General features: G+C 37.2%; 1 protein-coding gene across 2 annotated transcripts in view; it reads left to right on the forward strand.

Moving 5' to 3' along the window:
- Positions 1-2,522: 2,522 nt before the first annotated feature.
- IPO8 (importin 8) overlaps positions 2,523-19,348 on the forward strand; it is a 67,855-nt gene continuing 51,029 nt past the window's right edge. Inside the window, exons 1-5 of one of the 2 annotated variants that reach the window (XM_004006750.5) lie at positions 2,523-2,829; positions 6,789-6,870; positions 12,366-12,522; positions 15,026-15,184; positions 16,163-16,319. In XM_004006750.5, coding sequence (XP_004006799.1) covers positions 2,746-2,829; positions 6,789-6,870; positions 12,366-12,522; positions 15,026-15,184; positions 16,163-16,319 — 639 coding nt within the window. In that variant the 5' untranslated portion in view covers positions 2,523-2,745. The remainder of the gene's footprint in view (positions 2,830-6,788; positions 6,871-12,365; positions 12,523-15,025; positions 15,185-16,162; positions 16,320-19,348) is intronic. The other variant, XM_042247314.1, reaches the window with a different exon arrangement.

The raw sequence follows: 19,348 nt of genomic DNA on the forward strand, positions 1-19,348 counted from the left end.
GTAGCATTTAGTTGTGTTATACAAAGATACCATATATATGTATATATTTGTGTATATATATGTATATATATGTGTGTGTATATATATGTATATATGTGTGTATATGTGTGTGTGGATACAGTGTTGGATACCAGTGAGAGGTTTTAAGATGAGAACTAAAACTGTCTCTTGCATATATCAAGTGCACATACCTTAGATAGTAACTAAGGGATTAGTGTTCATTTTTTGTTGGCAGTTTTAGTGGTAGAAATGAAGGCAGAAGCCTTGGAATAACTGATTGAAGCAAAGTAAGGAAGCAGAGACGAGGAATGAATACCATTCTTTGGAAAAGGATGAACAACAGAGAGTATTACTGCAAAAAGACTTTTTATCTGGGGGAAATATTTTTAGGCTGAGGTTGAATCAGTAGAGAGAAACAGGTTGAAAATAGAGGGAAAGTGTTTCACAAATTGTCAACCATAAGTGTAATAATACTCAATTCATTTTAATGAAAAATACAGAGATTTGTGGAGCAAGGTCCCAGGGGAATGGGAGATTAGGTTCAGACTGGAGGCAAGGAGGTGTAAAGAAGGGTAAAGTGAAAATGAAGTTGCTCAGTCATCTCTGACTCTGCGACCCCATGGACTGTACCCTGCCAGGCTCCTCCATCCATGGCATTTTCCAGGCAAGAATACTGGAGTGGGTTGCCATTCCCTTCTCGAGGGGACCTTCCCCACCCAGGGACTGAACCCGGGTCTCCTGTACTGCAGGCAGACTCTTAACTGTTTGAGCTACCAGGGAAGCCTGGTAAACAGGCTTAAAGCAGAGTAAACAGATTAATTTGTGTTTCAGTGATTAAACCTGGTGATTTTGTTCATCTTTGCAGGGCTCTGTGGAAAGAGAGGGAATTTGAGAAGAGTCTTGAGGGTTGAAACAGTTGCTGAAGTGATGCTGAACAAAAGAAAGGAACAGGATTTTGGGGTCTAAGGAAAGAACACACATTTGTAACGGTATCAGTTTTCACATTGGGTCAAGGGTAGACTTGAGAAAGGATTGGAAAGTGATTGAGTTGGAAAATAGGTGTAAAGTAATTAAGGGAGACAGAGATGGAAGAGAAGGTCTTAAACTGAAAAGAAGATATTGAAGTTAAGATTCCAGAGGTCAAGGAGTTTTAGATTGATGAAGTCTAAGAAAGTAGGATAAGGAAATAGTGTGAAGATGAAAGGCACTATGTTTCATAAAACCTTGAGTTGGTAAGGAGTTTGTAGTTTGTATTTTATCTTGATATTGATGAGAAATCATCAAGGAAGGAACATGACAGTATTAATCTGTAAGAAACACTACTCTATGGAAATTCAGAGAATGGGCAAAACTGGAAGCAACCAGAGACATATTAGGCACTTTTGCACCTAGCTGAAGGACATGATCCCATTTACAGCCCCTGTAGAGGGGAGAGCGATCAGGCTGCTAAGTTTTCTACAACAAAATTTCTACCTTCTTGATTGAACCCAGTGAACTGAACCATTCTGTTTCAATTATCTGCTCTGGGAAAGATCACACCTCTTCACATGTATTTTGCCCACAATCATCTTTACAAGTGTAATTAAACTGTTTCAGAGTAACCTCAGGAACAACTAGTTCCTTAATATTTTTATGCCATTGAAATTTAGGGGCTGGATATGGCCACAGTGGGTGGAGACAGCATGCCGTTTCTTGCCTTTCACTACTTTTCTGAGAAGACTTGGAAATTTTTCAGAAACTTTAGGCATATAGTTTCTCTGATCTGGAACAGTGACTTTATATATTTTTGTTTATATTTGTCTCTTCTATCACACTGTGAGTTCCTTCATAGTAACCTGCATTGAATTAATGTTGTTATAATGTGGTACCTAAGTATCTTGGTACTCTGGCTGAAAAATACATGTTTAAAAAACATTCAGGATATGAGTGAGTAACTGAATGAACGAATGATGGCTCCCACAGAGACAGCTTTGCACTAGTGGTAAAGAACCCGCCTGCCAATGTAGGAGACATAGGAGATGAGGGTTCAATCCCTGGGTAGGGAAGATTCCCTTGGAGGAGGGCGTGGCAACCCACGCCAGTATTCTTGCCTGGAGAATCCCAATGGACAGAGGAGCCTTGTGGGTACAGTCCATAGGGTCGCACAGAGTCGGACACGACTGAAGTGACTTAGCACGCACGCAAATGATCTCAGTTGTAATACCCAAAGAATTTTCAGACAAATAAAAAGTGCCATTCCATCCATATATGCTTAATTTGGAAGCAACTGTAAAGAGACACCGTGCGAGCTTGATTCTCCCAAAGGGAAATGGCAGGAAGTTCTTTTCCGTAGGGCAGCACGACGACCGCCTGTTGGAGCTAGTGAGCCAGTTTCCCTGCTGGAAAGAAGCCGAGACCACTTTCCGTACAGCAGCATGGTGGCCGCTAGAGGGGGCGGCCATAGCAGCATGCCCGGGGGAAGAGGCCGCCGTAAAGGAGGCGCCGTTTCCTCTTCTTACTTCTCCCGCCTCCCACCGGCTGTCGTAAAAGGGTGAATGGAGAGCGAGTTGTGGGGGGTAGAAAGGGAGGACAAGGGGCGCGGAGTCAGAGTGGCGCAGCAAGTGGCTGCAGGTGGCGACGGTGGCGGGGGGTGAGGAGTGAGGTAGTTCAGGGGTCGCGGAGGAGGAGGCTGAGAGGGTCCAAAGAAAAACTAAAGCGGCAGTCTGGCCTACTGGTCCGGGGGCCGCGGAGCCCCCACCTGGGGAGATGGACCTCAACCGGATCATCCAGGCGCTGAAGGGCACCATCGACCCGAAGCTGCGGATTGCGGCCGAGAATGAACTCAATCAGGTGAGGAGCGGGCCCTCCGCCGCCTCGCCGGGCTCTCCCTCTTCGGCGCCCCTGATCTCCACCCCCACCCGGGCCCCGACCCGGGACCCCGGACCGCGGACCTCAACGTGTGTCTCGGCCGGTTCCACCCCCGCCCCCGCCCCCGCCCCCGGGTCCGGTGGTACCGTACTCCCCGGATCTTTTCTCAACGGCTCACGCACCTGTTGGCCACCTTTGCATCTTTTCCTGTCGTTTTTCTTCCCGGTGCAGTTTGTTCAGCTCGCCTGGTCCGCAGAAAGAAGCTTTAGCAAGCTTTGCTAGTGTTTTCGGGATGTGATTTCTTTTCCTTAAGTACGCCGAGTTGGTGGGAAAATTCACTTAAAATTCAAATCTGAGTTCTTTTTTTCTGCAGACCCAGACCTTTTTAGGTGTTGCTGTGAGAAACCCTGTCCATTCGCCTGCTTCTGTGGGGTTTGGCAGGACCGTTTACACTGAGTGGCAGAGTTTGTTGGAGCGCTGGGGAAATGCTGCCGGAAGAGTGCTTTGGGAATAATAGGCAGTTTTTATGGTGGTGGTGCTTTGCGAAAGCCACGCCGAATAGTAAGAGTTTGTAGAGGGTTTTTTTTTTTTTTTTTTTTAAAAAAAAAACGGTAAAATGTGTGAGACTTTCTTTTATCCCCTTTCCTTTATTCTTGCTAACTAGCTTTGACCTTGTTCCAGCGATATCACCGACGTTGGCAAATTTAATGATCCCAAACTCTAGGTTGTATTTTCCTCCTCACCTCTAAGAATGAATCATAAACTGATCACTACAAAGTCTGAATTAAGGTCTATCCCTAGGATAAAGTGACAGGTTTGAGGTTGCAGTAATCCTTAAAATGTAAAGGAATACACCTGAATTAGTGGTTCTCAAAGTGCTGCCCAGAATGAGCAACGTCAACATCATTTAGGAACTTGTTGGAAATGCACATTATGGGGCTTCACTCTAGACTTAAGGAATTAGAACCTCTGGGGATGGGGCCCAGTTGTGTTTTAATTAACTAGCTAGGTGATTCTGTGCTTCCTAAAGTGTGAGAAGGACTGTCTTAAGTAAGTGTGTCCTAGGTTTTCCCTGGATGGAATTGACTTTGAAGTGCAGATATCTCTTGTGAATCTTTGAAAGGGATTGTTTTAATGGGAAATCTGGGTGGAGTTAAGTGTCAATCCAGGATGAGAGAGTGAAAATAACTGACTCTGGAGAGAAGGTTGAGTTCAACTGACGCCTAAAGGGAGTGTATTAGTGCTTCAAAGAGAAAAGGACTCTCTCTCAGAATAGGGGAAAGTTAAGGTCAGTACCTGTCCCAGGCTTTGCAGAGTAAAAGTACTGCATGTTGCTTAGTTGGAAGAGTAGTAATCCAGGGGTTGGTTAGGAGGAACAAAGCAAGAGCTGAACTTGCATTCTGCTAGTATGAACAGGGGAGTTGGCCTGTTTATGACCCCCTTCTCTTCACAATGTGGCCAGATGTTATTTTGATAGTGTGGACAGGGATCATATCTTTTCTCTCGTTGTACTGCTCTGCCTCTGTTAGCCTATGCTAGTGTTGTTTCTGAGTCATCAGTATGTTAAGTGCAGCTGACTTTATAGAAGTGGAAAGGGAAGGTGGAAAACCTGCGGAACTGCAAGAGATATTTAGGACCCCATACCCTTTTCTTCGTGGTGTGTGCATGCTTAGTTGGCTCAGTCCTGTCCAACTCTTTGCCACCCTATGGACTGTAACCCACCAGGCTCCTTTGTCCATGGGATTCTCCAGGCAAGAGTACTGGAGTGGGTTGCCATGCCCTCCTCCAGGGGATCTTCCCAGGGATCAAAACAGTGTCTTTTAGGTCTCCTGCATTGGCAGGTCGGTTCTTCACCACTAGTGCCGCCTGGGAAGCCCCTTTGTTCCTGATATTTCAATCCAAATCCATACCAACCTAACTCTGCCCTGCCCCATATCCACCCAACTCATTACAGACCACAACTACCTCTGCATCTTCTAAAAGTAGATTATTGCTGTGTCACTCATTTAGCATTTATATTTAGTATAATATAATGCTTTGGATTGTAATAGGCTCTAAGTATTCTTTTGAATTGTAAGTAGAAGACCAAAGTATAATGACACATAACCTTTTAATAAATATGGTTTTAATGTCACATTTTGTATGCTTTATCGTTTACCACCACTGTAACATCCTTCTTTGTTGGATAAACCAGTGGGTAACCTACCACAGGGGATTAGGGTCCCTCAGTTATTTTAGTGACTGAAGAACAAGAGTAAATTTTTGAATTATCTTGTAATTGTTGTTCCTTTCATCCTCTATAAACTGCAGAACCTTAAATTTTTGTATATGAAGTAAATTCTTTATCTATAATTGAAACCACTAAGTTGTGTCTGACTCTTTGTGACCCCCAAGGACTGCAGCATGCCAGGCTTCCTGTCCTTCACTGTCTCCCAGAGTTGCCCAAATTCATGTCCATTGAGTTGGTGATGCCATCTGACCATCTCATTCTCTGCCACCCTCTTCTCCTTTTACCTTCTTCAGTCTTTTCCAGTGAGTCTCTTGAGGCTCTTATCAGGTGGCCAAAGTATAGGAGCTTCAGCTTCAGTCCTTCCAATGAATATGAAAAGAGTCAATATTTTAAATATGCCAATTTTCTCCGTTTTTTTGGTTAAACATTTATCTCAATGAATGTTATTATAAATAATAGGAAAGGTGATAAATTAAAAAAAAGGAGTAGTGTGCATAAACCTAGCGGTGCACCGAAAGGGATGCCACCATAGATCCAGGTTCTAGGGAGGAAGTAAGCAGAACAGACTCCTTGTGACATCATCTGGCTTAGTCTCACTGAGAATTTATGAGTCTTTTCTGGGAATGTCAGCAGGCATGGCCAAGTGTAAGCTCTGGGAATGTGGCAGGCCTGTAATGTGGTCCAGGTACTAGACATCTGGAGGGAATATGGTCAGAAGGAATAGGCTGCTTGCTCTCTCTTTCTTTGTTTTTTTTGCATCTATAGTCCATGGCCAAACTCAGGAGTAGGTCAGAGTAAAACATGTCTATGGGGAGAAATGGCCCAGGCAGTAGGCACTTCATCAGTGCAGGCTCACTTGGGCACTGCTAAGTTTAAAAGATGCTCTGGCAGCAGAGGGCAGCTGGTGACAGAGCTCTCAACCCTGTCTGTTGAGGTACATACACTGTTGCAATCTGGACTGGCTTATGCAGAGCCATTGTTCATTTTCTCTGTTGGATCTTCTATTTTCTGTAGCCCATGTTTTCTTTTCATCAAAAGTACTAACAAAATTGAAGCTCAAGTAAGCTGGAAAGAAACACTTGTATAAGTCACTCGCCTGGAAAACTGCATTAACAGAGGAGCCTGGCAGGCTATAGTCTATGGGGTTGCAAAGAGTCAGACATGTCTTAGCGACTGAGCGCAATGTATGAGTATGAATCAAATAAAAATGTGAAGTTTTAAATTCATAAAATAGCTCCTAGAATTTATTAAGAATAAAACAAATATTCCTTTTACAGAAGAGTGAGGGGAATAAAGGATTTGTGGAAGAAAACAAATAGCCAACCGACAGGAAAAAAATTCAAGCTAGAATAAGTGTAATTTAAAATATGAATAAGGATGAAAAATTTTGAAGGAATGATAATGCTAATCTCTATATTAGATAGATGGGCACTCATATAATCTACTGTGGGAAGCATAAATTGCTATACCCTTTCTGGAGAACATTTTGACAATATATATCTAAAAAAACATGAAAGTGTTCTTACTCTTTTATTCATCGATTTATTCTAAGTAATTTTTTTTTGTATTGTGGTAATCTTTATTTTGCTTTGGTGAGTTTCTCTTCCTTTAAAAGTTTTTCTTTTGTTTGGACAGGAATGTATTCATAGGTGCTGACAGTTATTCACTTGTATTGCCCTATTTTTAATAAAATATTTCTTTGTAATTTCAGTCTTACAAGATTATCAATTTTGCCCCCAGTCTACTTCGGATTATAGTGTCTGAGCATGTGGAGTTCCCAGTGCGCCAGGCAGGTGAGTTGGTTTTTTCAGTCCTATCTAAGATTATTTATGGGTAAAACTAGAGCTAGAGTTTTATTTCATTTCTAAATATCTGCTTTCTTTGAAAACATAGGAAACATACATGAGGTATTTCTCATGGCTTGAAAACTGACTGTCTTTTTCCCTGGAAATTAAGAGGTTCATATGGAGCTCTTAAATCTCTCATAGCTTTTTCTGTCCTCTTCTCCCTTCTAGCTATTAATACAGTTCCTTTTCTCTATAACTTTGGCATTTTTCCTCGTAGCTTATTCAGTTTTAATAGCTTTATCTCCCTAATTTTTAATGATTCCTGGTGGCTTTGCGTTTAGACCCGTAGATTAACATCATGAATTTGTGTATATGAATTTGGCTCCATTCCATGTGTCAGATCGTGGAGGGGGAAGGTTTGCACAGGTGTTCCTAACCACATGATGGGAAGCAGAACTTTTGTTATAAATGTGAACCTTGCCTTTGGGTCTGTGGATCTTAGGGTAGTTCCTTGATTTTTTTTATTGTTCTTCTTCCTTTTTTAAATGAACTGGTCATCAGAAACCAGAAGGTTAAAAATGGAGCATGAAGAATCCTGGAAAGAAAATAATTTCAAGTGACGGGGATAAAATGACAGTAGCTAATTTATATGATTGAAGAGACTTTTTAAAAATTATGTGACATGCACTCATAAATAAATTTGGCAATATAGAAAAATACACAGAAAAAAGTAAAAAAATTAACCTACATTCATTACTCAGAAATGACCCATCATTAACATTAGGTGTCCATTACTCTGTGCGTGTGTTCAGATAGAAGGATAGATGAACAATTTTATAGAAATGGAATTATACGCTACATGCTGATAAAAGTAGTTTTACTTGAACATAACAGAATAAAGTAGGGAATCATTAAATTTTGGAAAAATATGTATGATTTCCTAAACAGTCCCTTTGTGGTTAAATTATCTTATGGAAAAGATAAGTTTCTTATGAAGGAACTATGGAAAAACATTCATGCTGGAATTATTTTTACTTTAATAAGGTTTATGAGACTTCAGTGTAAGTTTTTTGAAATCACAATTCTCAGTTTAATGTTTGTTTTATAAAATAGGGCTGTTTTGAAACCACATTTTGCTAAATGGAACTTACTTTAATAACCTAAGTGTTTATAGGGCCATTGTGAATTTGCTATAAATCTTTGCAATAGAAATAGTATTTTTAAGGATCTTAAAGCAGTTTATTAAATTAATGTCTTATTTATATGACATACAACTGTTTCAAAAAAACAAAATTTATATTATTAGATTGCTCTTGAACCTATCCCGAGAGATAGCTACTATCAACTTTGGTGCATGGTTCTCTAATTCTTTTTCTTTTTCTGTAGATATGCTGATTTTAAAAAGTAATAAAAATCTGTTTGTACTACACATGCTATTTTGTAATTTCCTTTTTTTTTTTTTCATTTAACCATATACCCTTGGGAGATCATTCCATATCAGTGCACATACATATACTTCATTCTTTGTACAATTATTTAGTATTTCTTTCTTTTTAAAAGAGTATATTTCTGAGATTTCCATACTCCCATTCCTCTATATATTCTTTTTTAAAAAACGTTTATTTTTGTTTGGAGGATAATTGCTTTACAATGTTGTGTTGGTTTCTGTTGTACAATAACACGAGTCAGCTGTAAGTATACATATATTCTCTTGAACCTCCTTCCCACCCCTTTACCATCCGACCCTTCTACGGTGCACCCTTCTACAGAGCGCTGGGCTGAGCTTCCTGTGTTATACGGCAGCTTCCCACTAGCTATCTGCTTTATACATGGTAATGTATATATTTCAGTGCTACTCTCAGTTTGTCCCATCCTCTCTTTCTGTATTTCTTTGAATTAGAACTACCATAGTGTATTTAAGCCATCTGATACTGGTGGGCATGTCCCTTATTGCCCCTTTTTATTGTTTTTATTAGAGGCAACACTAAAATGAACATCTTTGAACACATATCTCTGGACACTAGTGGAGATAGTTTCACAGGATGAAACAAATGGAAATGCTAGGTTAATGATTTTAACAATATTAACTTTTACAATTTTGAATCTTATCACCAAGTTGCATTTGCTTACTTTTTCTATCAACGGTGCATTAGAATGCTGGCTTTCCCATATCCTCACCAGTTCTATACAACTTTGAATCTTAATAACTTAGGTAATTAAGTTTTAATGTAAAATGTAATTAGCATTTGAAAGCAATTTTTATTTATAATTTATGTAGATTTTAAATCTGTTAGCCACAGGACAGAGTTTCTCTTGGTTGTTGATCATGTCCTAATTCATTAGGACAACTTTTTACTTTACAGCATCCATTTTATTATACAGCCTGTGTATATATTGTATAGAAGTCTGCATTATAACTATCCTAAATTTAAGTGCCATTTATAAATTTTCTCTTCTGTTTAACCTATTATTAGAATACAAAGGTACCCCAAGAATCATGGTGACCCTCAGACAATTTGTCATTTTAGCATGACATTTAAAACAGAATGTTGTGATCTTTGATTTTTAAAAATCAGCTTGTTCGTAAAAGTTATGCTATAATATTAAGTGGAAAGACATGGTTCTGTGAAATATTCAGTTTTTGTTTTTTTTTTTGCTTGTGGGCAATTAATAGTCTTGCTATTATCAATAAAGCTTGTTAGTGAGGGTCCTTTATTACTTTACTGGTAAGAAATAGGAAATAAATGTAATATTTTGATATTGGCAAGCTAAACAAGATAAATTTGGATGTTTGCTCCACTGTTTCCCTTTTGATTGGCAAGCTTAGTAGCATTATCAAGGTGGTAACTTCAGTGTTTCAGATTACAGAATCTAGAAATTAACAGGAAGTTGCTTGATTAGTCCAGAAGCACTTCAAGATTCTCTTTTGTTAAAATTCATGTGTCTTATTTGTATGAAACTCTATGGCTCTTACTCAGAATCTGTTTAATCTTGTTTTAGATATAATTTACACACTTCATTATCTTATTTCTTAGCCTTTAACAGATTAATAACAAGAGAGAGAAGGGGAGAAGGACTCCCAAATTACTATGAAAAATAGGAAAACTTAGAAATATCGACTCAAAAAGCATAGCATTCCGCTTCACTAAGTTTGATTGCATCCTTTTCACTTTGGTATTATAGAACCCAGTTGATCTGTGTGGTGGTGGTGGCTCTGGGTCCAGAACATAGAGCGTACGTGATGATTCATTGTGTTTCAAAAGGGGAGAAATGCGTGTATGGTTTAAAGTTAATTTCAAACTTAAGATGCTGAAGTTATTTTTGCAGAAAAACAAATTTTAATACTTAATTTCTTTATGAATGAATTAAGATATTTGTTTTTACTTAGCTCTGGCATATGGTTAGATAGACATTTGAATTAAATGATTAAAGGGATATTTTTAGATTATTGGTAGAGTTTCAGTTATTTTTGGTATTTTCCCTTTATTATCTTTAGTAATCCATGATTATAAGCATAATTAATATTCTGTTTTCAAATTATTACATTAAGTTCAGTTTTATTTTAACTGCATGTTTCTTGCAACCTATACAGTTTGTCAGTGTCTTTTATACAGTCCATTTCTTGTGTCCCAGAATAAAAATAGTTTTAGTTATAAAATTAATAGCATTTAATGAATAAATTATGAATAGGTCCATGATTTTACCATGTCTGTATCTTTGCTGTCTGAAAGTTGCTTTTTATTTTCAAGACTAGTTCTGTAGGGATTAAAATGGCATTGTGATTTTTCTTTTTGCAAAGATTAATCTCATGAAATCAGTCTGAAGTGCTGACAGGTTGGACCATAGATCATTTATTCATTTTTTCCAACAGTTTGTGTATTTTTATTGCCAATGATGGTTACATAATAAAATAAGTATACTGGAGTAAATGATGGTACTTAGTCCAGAGCTTGTGTGGTCTGACTTAAAAAAAGACAAAAACCCAAACTCTCACACATAGACACATTTCTCTTTCTCTCTCTCCTGCCTCCCTCCCTTCCCTTTTCTCTCCCTTCCCACCCCCTCACCTGCCCCCCACTTTCTCCCTTTCCCTCTTTCTTTCAATGTCTCAAATAATTTTTGTTTTTATTCTAAAAAATGAAAGTCTTAGGTGAAATTGTGTTTTTCAGACCTTTGTTGAATCAAAACTAATGAAAGAGGAGCTTATAGGATATCAGGTTCATAATTTCACTGGATTTCTGTTGTATTACAGCCAGTGTAGAACATGTTTTGGTTTAGTCTTTGTGGTATAATGCTTTTATGAGCCAGTTTAGCTTATGTTAAAATTGAGATGAAGGGAGGAATGGGGAAGAAGGGAGAGGAGAAACTTAAGGGAAGACAGTTATAATGCTTTGCAGGTCATCTCTTTTTATTTTTATATTTTATGTATAGGTAAGAATATGACATTATAAAAACATATGTATTCCCAGTGCTCAGCTGGGTTAGTGAGAAAGCTTTGCATTCCCTGTCAGAACTCTGTAGCAGTATATTAGCTTCTTTCAGAAGTCTTTTGTTAAATGTAACTGCTGCTGCTGCTGTTGCTTCAGTCGTGTCTGACTCTGTATGACCCCATAGACGGCAGCCCACCAGGCTCCCCCGTCCCTGGGATTCTCCAGGCAAGAACACTGGAGTGGGTTGCCATGTTCTTCTCTAATGCATGAAAGTGAAAAGTGAAAGTGAAGACGCTCAGTCATGTCTGACTCTTAGTGACCCCATGGACCACAGCCTACCAGGCTCCTCCGTCCATGGGATTTTCCAGGCAAGAGTACTGGAGTAGGGTGCCATTGCCTTCTCCCTGTTAAATGTTGAAGGTAATTAAAAAAAATAGGAACCAAATCATTGATGATTATACTTTGATAGAAATAAACAGATAAGAGATTTCCCGAGATTTTCCAAAAATATTTGAAAGCTAATGTTCTTTTCTTTATTGTTATATTTGCAAGTGGCAAATATTTCCAAAGGGTTAGATAATAATTACCAATACTATAAAAAGCATACAAATTTCAAAATGGTAGTGTGGGATAATAATACTCAGCGAAAGAAAGACAGAAAAGGCAATCTGTGTGAAGGGCTGTAGAATTTCACCTGTTGTCAGTTCAGTATTGGACATTATGAACAGTATGATGCTCATGATCTGAAAATTTTTTAGTAGAGTTGCATTTAGACCATTTTGTATTTAGTATATAGGTACATACTTGAGTTCCTAGGTCATTTTTCTGTCATGTAAACTCTGGAGCTTTATTTAATGAGATGTTTTCTGCTTAGATTTACTTTACTAGCTAAAGAGAAACTTTAAATTTTTATTCATTTTCCCTTCTCCATTTGGCTATTTATAAGATTTTCCATTTTTGCTGGGTGTCATATTTAGCATTGAAGGGTTTAGCCTTTCATGCTGTGCAAGGCTAAATGAAAGCTATCTTTTCACTACTGCTACATTAGCTTTTATTTTTCCTCTAATTTAGCTGCCATTTACTTGAAGAACATGGTGACACAGTACTGGCCAGACCGAGAACCTCCGCCCGGAGAAGCAATATTTCCATTCAATATTCATGAAAACGATCGCCAGCAAATACGTGATAATATTGTGGAAGGAATAATTCGGTCTCCAGATTTAGTGAGGTACATTATACTATATCTGTGTGCTTTGTGGGAAACACAGACTATATGGATGGGGGAAATTAGTTTAATCATCAGCCTCAAGTTTGTTTTTTAAAAGAGATACAAAGTAATGAAGATGGTCACTCAATACAGTTTTAATTATTTGTTTTTGCGTTTGTAATTCTTTGCTTTTATATATATATATATATATAGAGAGAGAGAGTTATTTTTTTGGCTGCATCATGTGGCATGTGGGATCTTAGTTCCCCAACCAAGGATCAAACCCATGCCCCCTGCAGTGGGAAAGGAGGAATCTTAACCCCTGGACCACCAGAAAGTCCCTGCCTCAGAATATTTTGGAAAGGATTTAGTTGCTATCAGTAGCCACAAAAAAAGTTAAAGCAAACATGTAACTACAATTGTTGTGTAGATCCCTGTATGTAGATAACCTATATTCTCGGTTAAAGCCTTTGACTTTTCACTATTTGCTTTTCTTTTCCCTGATACAGGGAAATTGACTTCTGGGGGTTTTAACTTACCACTTTTGTAATACTCTACCTATCTTTTTATTCATTTTTGTGAGCTGAGCATCTGTTCCTTTGAAGAAGATAGAATGGAGAAAGTATAAACTAGAAGTATCTCTGGTTTTTTAAATTTAGATTAGCTGCTGTAGAGTCCAGTCGACTTTCTACGGTGATGGAAATCTTCTGTATCCATACTGTCTGATCCTTAGTCATGTGGCATAGAAGCCAGTGGAGTACTTGAAATATGGCTAGTGTACCTGAGGAACTGAATTTTTAATTTAATTATATAACTGGTGGCTGCCCTTATTGGATAGCACAACTATAGAGTCAAAAAAATTATGCAGTCTTAAAATAGGAAAAACAAATTCTTTTCAACGTGAGAGAGTGATTAGGTTTCTTTAGAAAAGGCAGGAGGGAAACAGATGAATCCGAGGTAGGGAAATGAAATTAACTTCAAGAGATTAGATATAACTTTATTCCTGAGTGTGACAAGCATTGAACTCCTCTTTGTGCAGTTGTTTCATTAAGAGGAGAAAGGAGTTGTACTGATGAAAGAAAATAGTCTTTATTCTTGTTAGTTGCCCACATGCCCGTCTGGCACTGGCTTCCCTGTGGTACCATCATGTGTCCATTTCTTGGCAAAATCTTAACATTTTAAATCTCTCTGAATCTTGCAAGCAATGCTTCTACACAGTAATATATGAAAGGGTGGCTGTTCATAGACATCCTTTGCTTGGCTTGGAATGAGAAAGGATTAAGACGGTCAACCTGAAGATGAAATAAAAAAAATGAAACTTTTCATTTTTATTGAATACAGATACGATCTGTTGGTTGTTTAGGAACAGCTGCTGGTGGCATAGGAGGTTATCTTTATCTTTATTATGAGACAGTTCTTTGTGGCTTTGCTTCTTTTATGTCCTGAAGGCTTAACTGTAACCACTCTTAAATAAATATTCTCAAAGTTTATTTAAAAGTACTGCAAAGGATATTTTGCAGATAGATTTGGAGACACAAGGAAAAGGCATTATTTTGTTTGTTTCATTTCAGTGAATTCAAGTTATTGGCTGTTGAACTGAATACGTATCTTTTTCTTGGCATAGTGGAATCCTAATTTAGCTTGATTCACTTTCTGACCATTTGCAAGTGACCATGTAAGGACACACTGAGAGTTTGTAGGAGAGAAATTTTTTTCCCTCACTTTCTTTTCAGTTGTGACTGGGATCCAGTTGAGGAAATGATTACTGACCTAAGTGTTATGAGATCACATCTTTTATCACTTAACTTCATGGTTTTATTGAAGATATTTCTTTTTTTTTTTTTTCTGTTTAATGTCTTGCCTGTTGATTTTTTCGTATGTTTCTTTGGAAATAGCGCTTAACATTCCCCTTCAGGAATTTCCAGCTAGTACTTGGTACTTTGTATAAAATTTAGGATCTAAGGAAAAGCTTTGATAGGTGCAAAATACTGCATGGCTGGAATTGCTGATGACTGATTCCAGACTTTGGCTCACGGAGATGCTTGCCACTGTTATGTAGGCTTCCATTTTACTTACTGTGACCATTTTTAGGTTAAGTTTGTCTAGTTGAAATAATGAAATACTTTTTGTTTTGTTTCCCTGTAGGATATGATAACCAAAATACAAAATATGACAAGATGGGAAATTTGATAAGAGCTGGGGTTGATTCATTGTCTTTTGTTTTCTGGAGACTTTTTTATGAATTTATTAATTTTTTTTTACAAAGCTTATCTTTAGGATAAGACCATTTGAAAGATTTGATACATTTTAGGCAATCACTCATTCTGTTTATTTTCATTAAGTTTGAGTTACTGAGGAGGTGTTTTTTTTAATAGGACCACTCTTTTTCTTATCACCCTAGATAAATAACTGTATAATGTAGATAAATAGGAATCAAAGTGCTTTTGTGTACAGTACTAGAGGTCTTTGAAGCCTGATATTTATAACTACTTAGATTGTGGACTTTTTTCCCCCCACCTTATAGAGTCCAGTTAACAATGTGTCTCCGTGCCATCATTAAATACGATTTCCCTGGTCACTGGCCAGCGGTAGTCGACAAGATAGACTATTACTTGCAATCACAGAGCAGTGGAAGCTGGCTTGGCAGTTTGTTATGTCTGTATCAACTGGTGAAGACATATGAGTAAGTTGATTTCTATTGGCTGAAGATACCAGCCTTGTGTTACTTAGAAAGAATTACACTGCATAGAGGGGTCTGCTGTGGGTGTTGTGCAGAATCAGGTTAGTGTGGGAAATGTTGGATTAAACACAAATGTGGTAATTTACTACAGTTTTTCAAAGAATCTTTAATCTGCTAATGTGTTAATCTTTCAGGCAGTGCTTCTCAAACTTATTTGTTAGTTTCAGAGGACCATTTATTTAACAGCTTTCCTTGGAAATTTTGATGGAGAGGTACCTTAACATTTGTCTTCAAGTGAGCACATTATTAAGTAGACCAAACATTTACCTTTTTGGATGCAAGGTAGAAAATGTTCACGTTTCTTTGCTGAGTTTTGTTTCTATAAGAATTGCTTGGGAAGTTTGGGAGTAGTGTCACGTTCAATAGCATTGCTTTCTAGTTTCAAACTGCTGCTCCTGCACACAGAGTTTGGTAGTCCTTCTTTTAAAGTGATTTTTAGAGGATATTTTAGACTTATACCTATTAAAGTGATCTAAGAGCACATACATTCGTAAACTATTTTAACTTCTCAATATACGGTAGAGACAACTGTTTTTTCCACCATTATTTGTTATATAATAGGAATATCTATTTAAGCTTGCATATCAGCCTGTATTTTGTGGCAAGAATTGTGGCATGATGAAAATTAATCTAAGTACTAGAAAAATTGATTTAGAAAAGTTGCAAAGCTGTTTTTGATTATTTTGAATTAGTCCAACTCTTTCTAAAAAGATTTTAGGTATTCTGCCTGAAACAGAGATGTGCTCTTTTAAAGTCTGTCTCAGGTTTATTCTAACAATCCAAAGTGAAATGTAATACAGTGTTTGGAAAGTTATTGTTTTAGTTTTATATAGTTTAGAAATACTGTTTTTCATTCATTGCTTATAGCTCTTTTGTGGGGGGAGAAATTATTGTTCTCTTGTTTTGTCTTTGCTCATGTAGATATAAGAAAGCAGAGGAAAGAGAACCTCTTATAGCAGCAATGCAAATATTTCTGCCTCGTATTCAGCAACAAATCATGCAGCTCCTTCCTGATTCCTCACATTATTCTGTATTAATACAGAAACAGATTCTGAAAATCTTTTATGCACTTGTGCAGGTAAGTTTCTATAGCAGAAGACAAATTTGATGCCATGTATTTCTGCCTGGCACATCGAAAGTGCTCAGTAAGTGTCAGTTATTGTTTATTGGTGAAAATTACAAAGTATATATTCTCACATGTATTTCTTAAAAAAAAAATCCTTATGAGAGAACAGACTTAGAGAGGTCAACTTAATTGTCCAAGGTTATCTGAGTGGCAGAGCTGAGATTCAGTGGCCATATGTCTTTCACCCCAGTGTCTGAAGTCTGAGTATGGAAGAAACAAGGCAGTTAACTGTCCTAAAACCTGATGATTTGACTAATCTGTCCATAGCATTCTGCCTGTAGATTAGTTTTAATTATAGAAGAAGAGAAAGGAAGAGTTCTTTTTTTATTGAGAAATCATATTGATGGTAGTTTGTTTGCATTTGACCCAATTTAAAGCTAACAAATGAGATTGAGTGACTCATTTACCTTCATTTAAAAATTTCCTTTTTCTTAATTGAAAGCTATAATGAACATTAATATGGAATGTTTTAAATATAAAAATATTTAAAATTTAATCCTTGAAAGGCTTGGGTAAGATATTTAGATCTGGGTGGAGAAAGAATAATTGCTGTCAGTTTAAACTATTTGAGTGATGAGTGGATTAAAGCTTTATTTCATGCTTTTCTTTTAACTTAGTCATGGCAAGAGGGTAGTTTTATCAAGCTAGAGAGTCAGGATAGTTTGGTTTTGTTCTTGGCTTCTATCTGACTGAAGTACTTTTATATTGTTCTAGAGTATTTCACTTTAATCAGGATTTATATTTTTAGCCTCACCTTTTAAACTTTTAATAGAGACAGTCCAGGGAGGATGTTTGTGTTTTTTTCAACTTTGCCTTTTTGAGGGGAGTGGGAAGGGGAAAGGAGGCACCTCTGAGAAAAGAGAAGAAACTAGAATGCTAAGAAAACATCCCTTCACCTTTTTTTCCTTTTTTAAAAAGTAATAAACTAGGAAGATGTATGATGCTTTTGGTTTTGTTTTTCTGTTCAGAAATCTTTCTCAGGAGCATCACTTTGGGGCAAACACTTTTTATTCAGTGAGATGTCTTACCATTAGACATAGTAATATCCCATTTATTCAGAGCCAGACTTCCCTTTCCCACTGGGAGAGGCATAGCCAGGAACTGTAAGTAAGACAGAGGATGATGAAATAGTTTTTTTAAAGTCTCTACTTCTACTTAGTTTGCTAAGAGAGAAAAATCTAATTTTTTTTTCTTAACATGTATGTGCTAAAAACCTAAAAAATCTGGGAAAAAAACCCTCATCATTTTAAACCATTTCAGTAATTATTGTGTGCTGATATAGTAATATTCTTCAGTGAGGAATCCTGGAAGCAAAAATTTAGAAGGCTTTAAGTGGCATAGTTCCAGTAAGTAATGTAAGTTATGTAAGTAAAGAATGATTGTCTATAAAGGAAAAGGCAGAAAAATTTTTGTTATAAAAAGTATGATATAATGAAATTGATTTTGTGTAAGCATTTATTAAATATTGATTGTGTACAGGGCTCTTGAATATTTCATACATATTTCAGAAGTCATTTGTCCAGAAGTGAACTCATTAACCCTGAGCCTGCTCTTCCTCTTTGCTCCATCTTAAAACCAACTGACTGCCCACTGCATTTAGAATAAAGTGTTAATTTCTTCACCTGGCCTATAAAACCTTTCATCTCTCATCTCATCTTATGCTATATTTAGCTTTAGCTTTGTTCTTTACACTCCAGCCATATGGAACTTCTTTTAGCTTCATGAGCAGGTCATGTCCTCTTGTCACTGCTGAGCCTCTAAAGGCACTGTGCAGCCTGGAGCACCCTCCTTTTCCTTTCTGCCCTGGTCCATTTGTGCTCATTCTTTGTGTCTCGGCTTGCATATCACTTCTTCCAGAGAAGTTGTCTCTTCTGTTAGCAGGCTGCGTTACATGGTCCTCATGGGTGCTCTTATTAATATTGTAATGCTTTTATCTGTTCTGTTTATCACACCATATTGTAATTTTTTATTTAAATGTTTCTCCCCCCTCAATTAGAATGAAGCTTTACTTATTATATCCTTAGCATGTAGCAGGTTTTGGAATGCATGGATGCAGAGATGCTAAGCCTCATCTGTAGCTCAAGGTGTAGTAGGGAGGGGAGTTGTACACTAATATAGTGTAGTGGACTGTGATATCATACCACAGTGTAGACAGAATTAATTGAAAAAAGTGTTTCTTGAAGGAAAGATTTTCATTAAAGTCATTAAAATGAGTTTGCATCACAAAAAGATAATTATGGGAGGAGAAATTAAGGAAACATCCCTATTTACAACTGCATCAGAAATAATAAAATGCCTTGGAATAAACTTATCCAAGGATGTAAAAGACCTATATTCTGAAAGCTAAGATGAAGGAGTTTGAAAACAGTACAAAGAAATGGAAAGATATTTTGTGTTCTTGGATTGGAATAAGTAATACTGTTAAAATGTCCATACTATCCAAAGCAGTCTATAGATTTACTGAAATCTCTATCAAAATATTGATGACATTTTTCACAGAAGTAGAACAGATAATTTACCAAAAACCCTGAATTGCCAAAGCAACCTTGAGAAAAAAGAACAAACTTGGAGATACCACACTCCCTGACTTCAGACTACACTGCAAATACACAGTAATCAAAACAGTATCATACTGGCACAAAAACAAGCTTATAGATCAGTGGAACAGAGCAGAGAACTCAGAAGTAAACCCATGCACATATAGTCAGTTAATCCACAACAAAGGAAGCAAGAATATATAGTGGAGAAAAGGCAGTCCCTTCAGTAAGTGGTGCTGGGGAAACTGGACAGTCATATGTAAATGAATGAGGACATTTCCTCATATCATATACAAAAATGAAATCAAAACAGATTAAAAACCTAAATGTGAGACCTGGAAACCATAAAACTAAAAGAGAAAACAGGTAGCACATTTTGACATGAATCATAGCAATATTTTTTTGGATTTGTTTCCTAAGACAAGGAAATAAAAACAAATGGGA

The sequence above is a fragment of the Ovis aries genome, chromosome 3 (genome assembly GCF_016772045.2).
Source record: "Ovis aries strain OAR_USU_Benz2616 breed Rambouillet chromosome 3, ARS-UI_Ramb_v3.0, whole genome shotgun sequence".
Taxonomy (NCBI): Eukaryota; Metazoa; Chordata; class Mammalia; order Artiodactyla; family Bovidae; genus Ovis; species Ovis aries.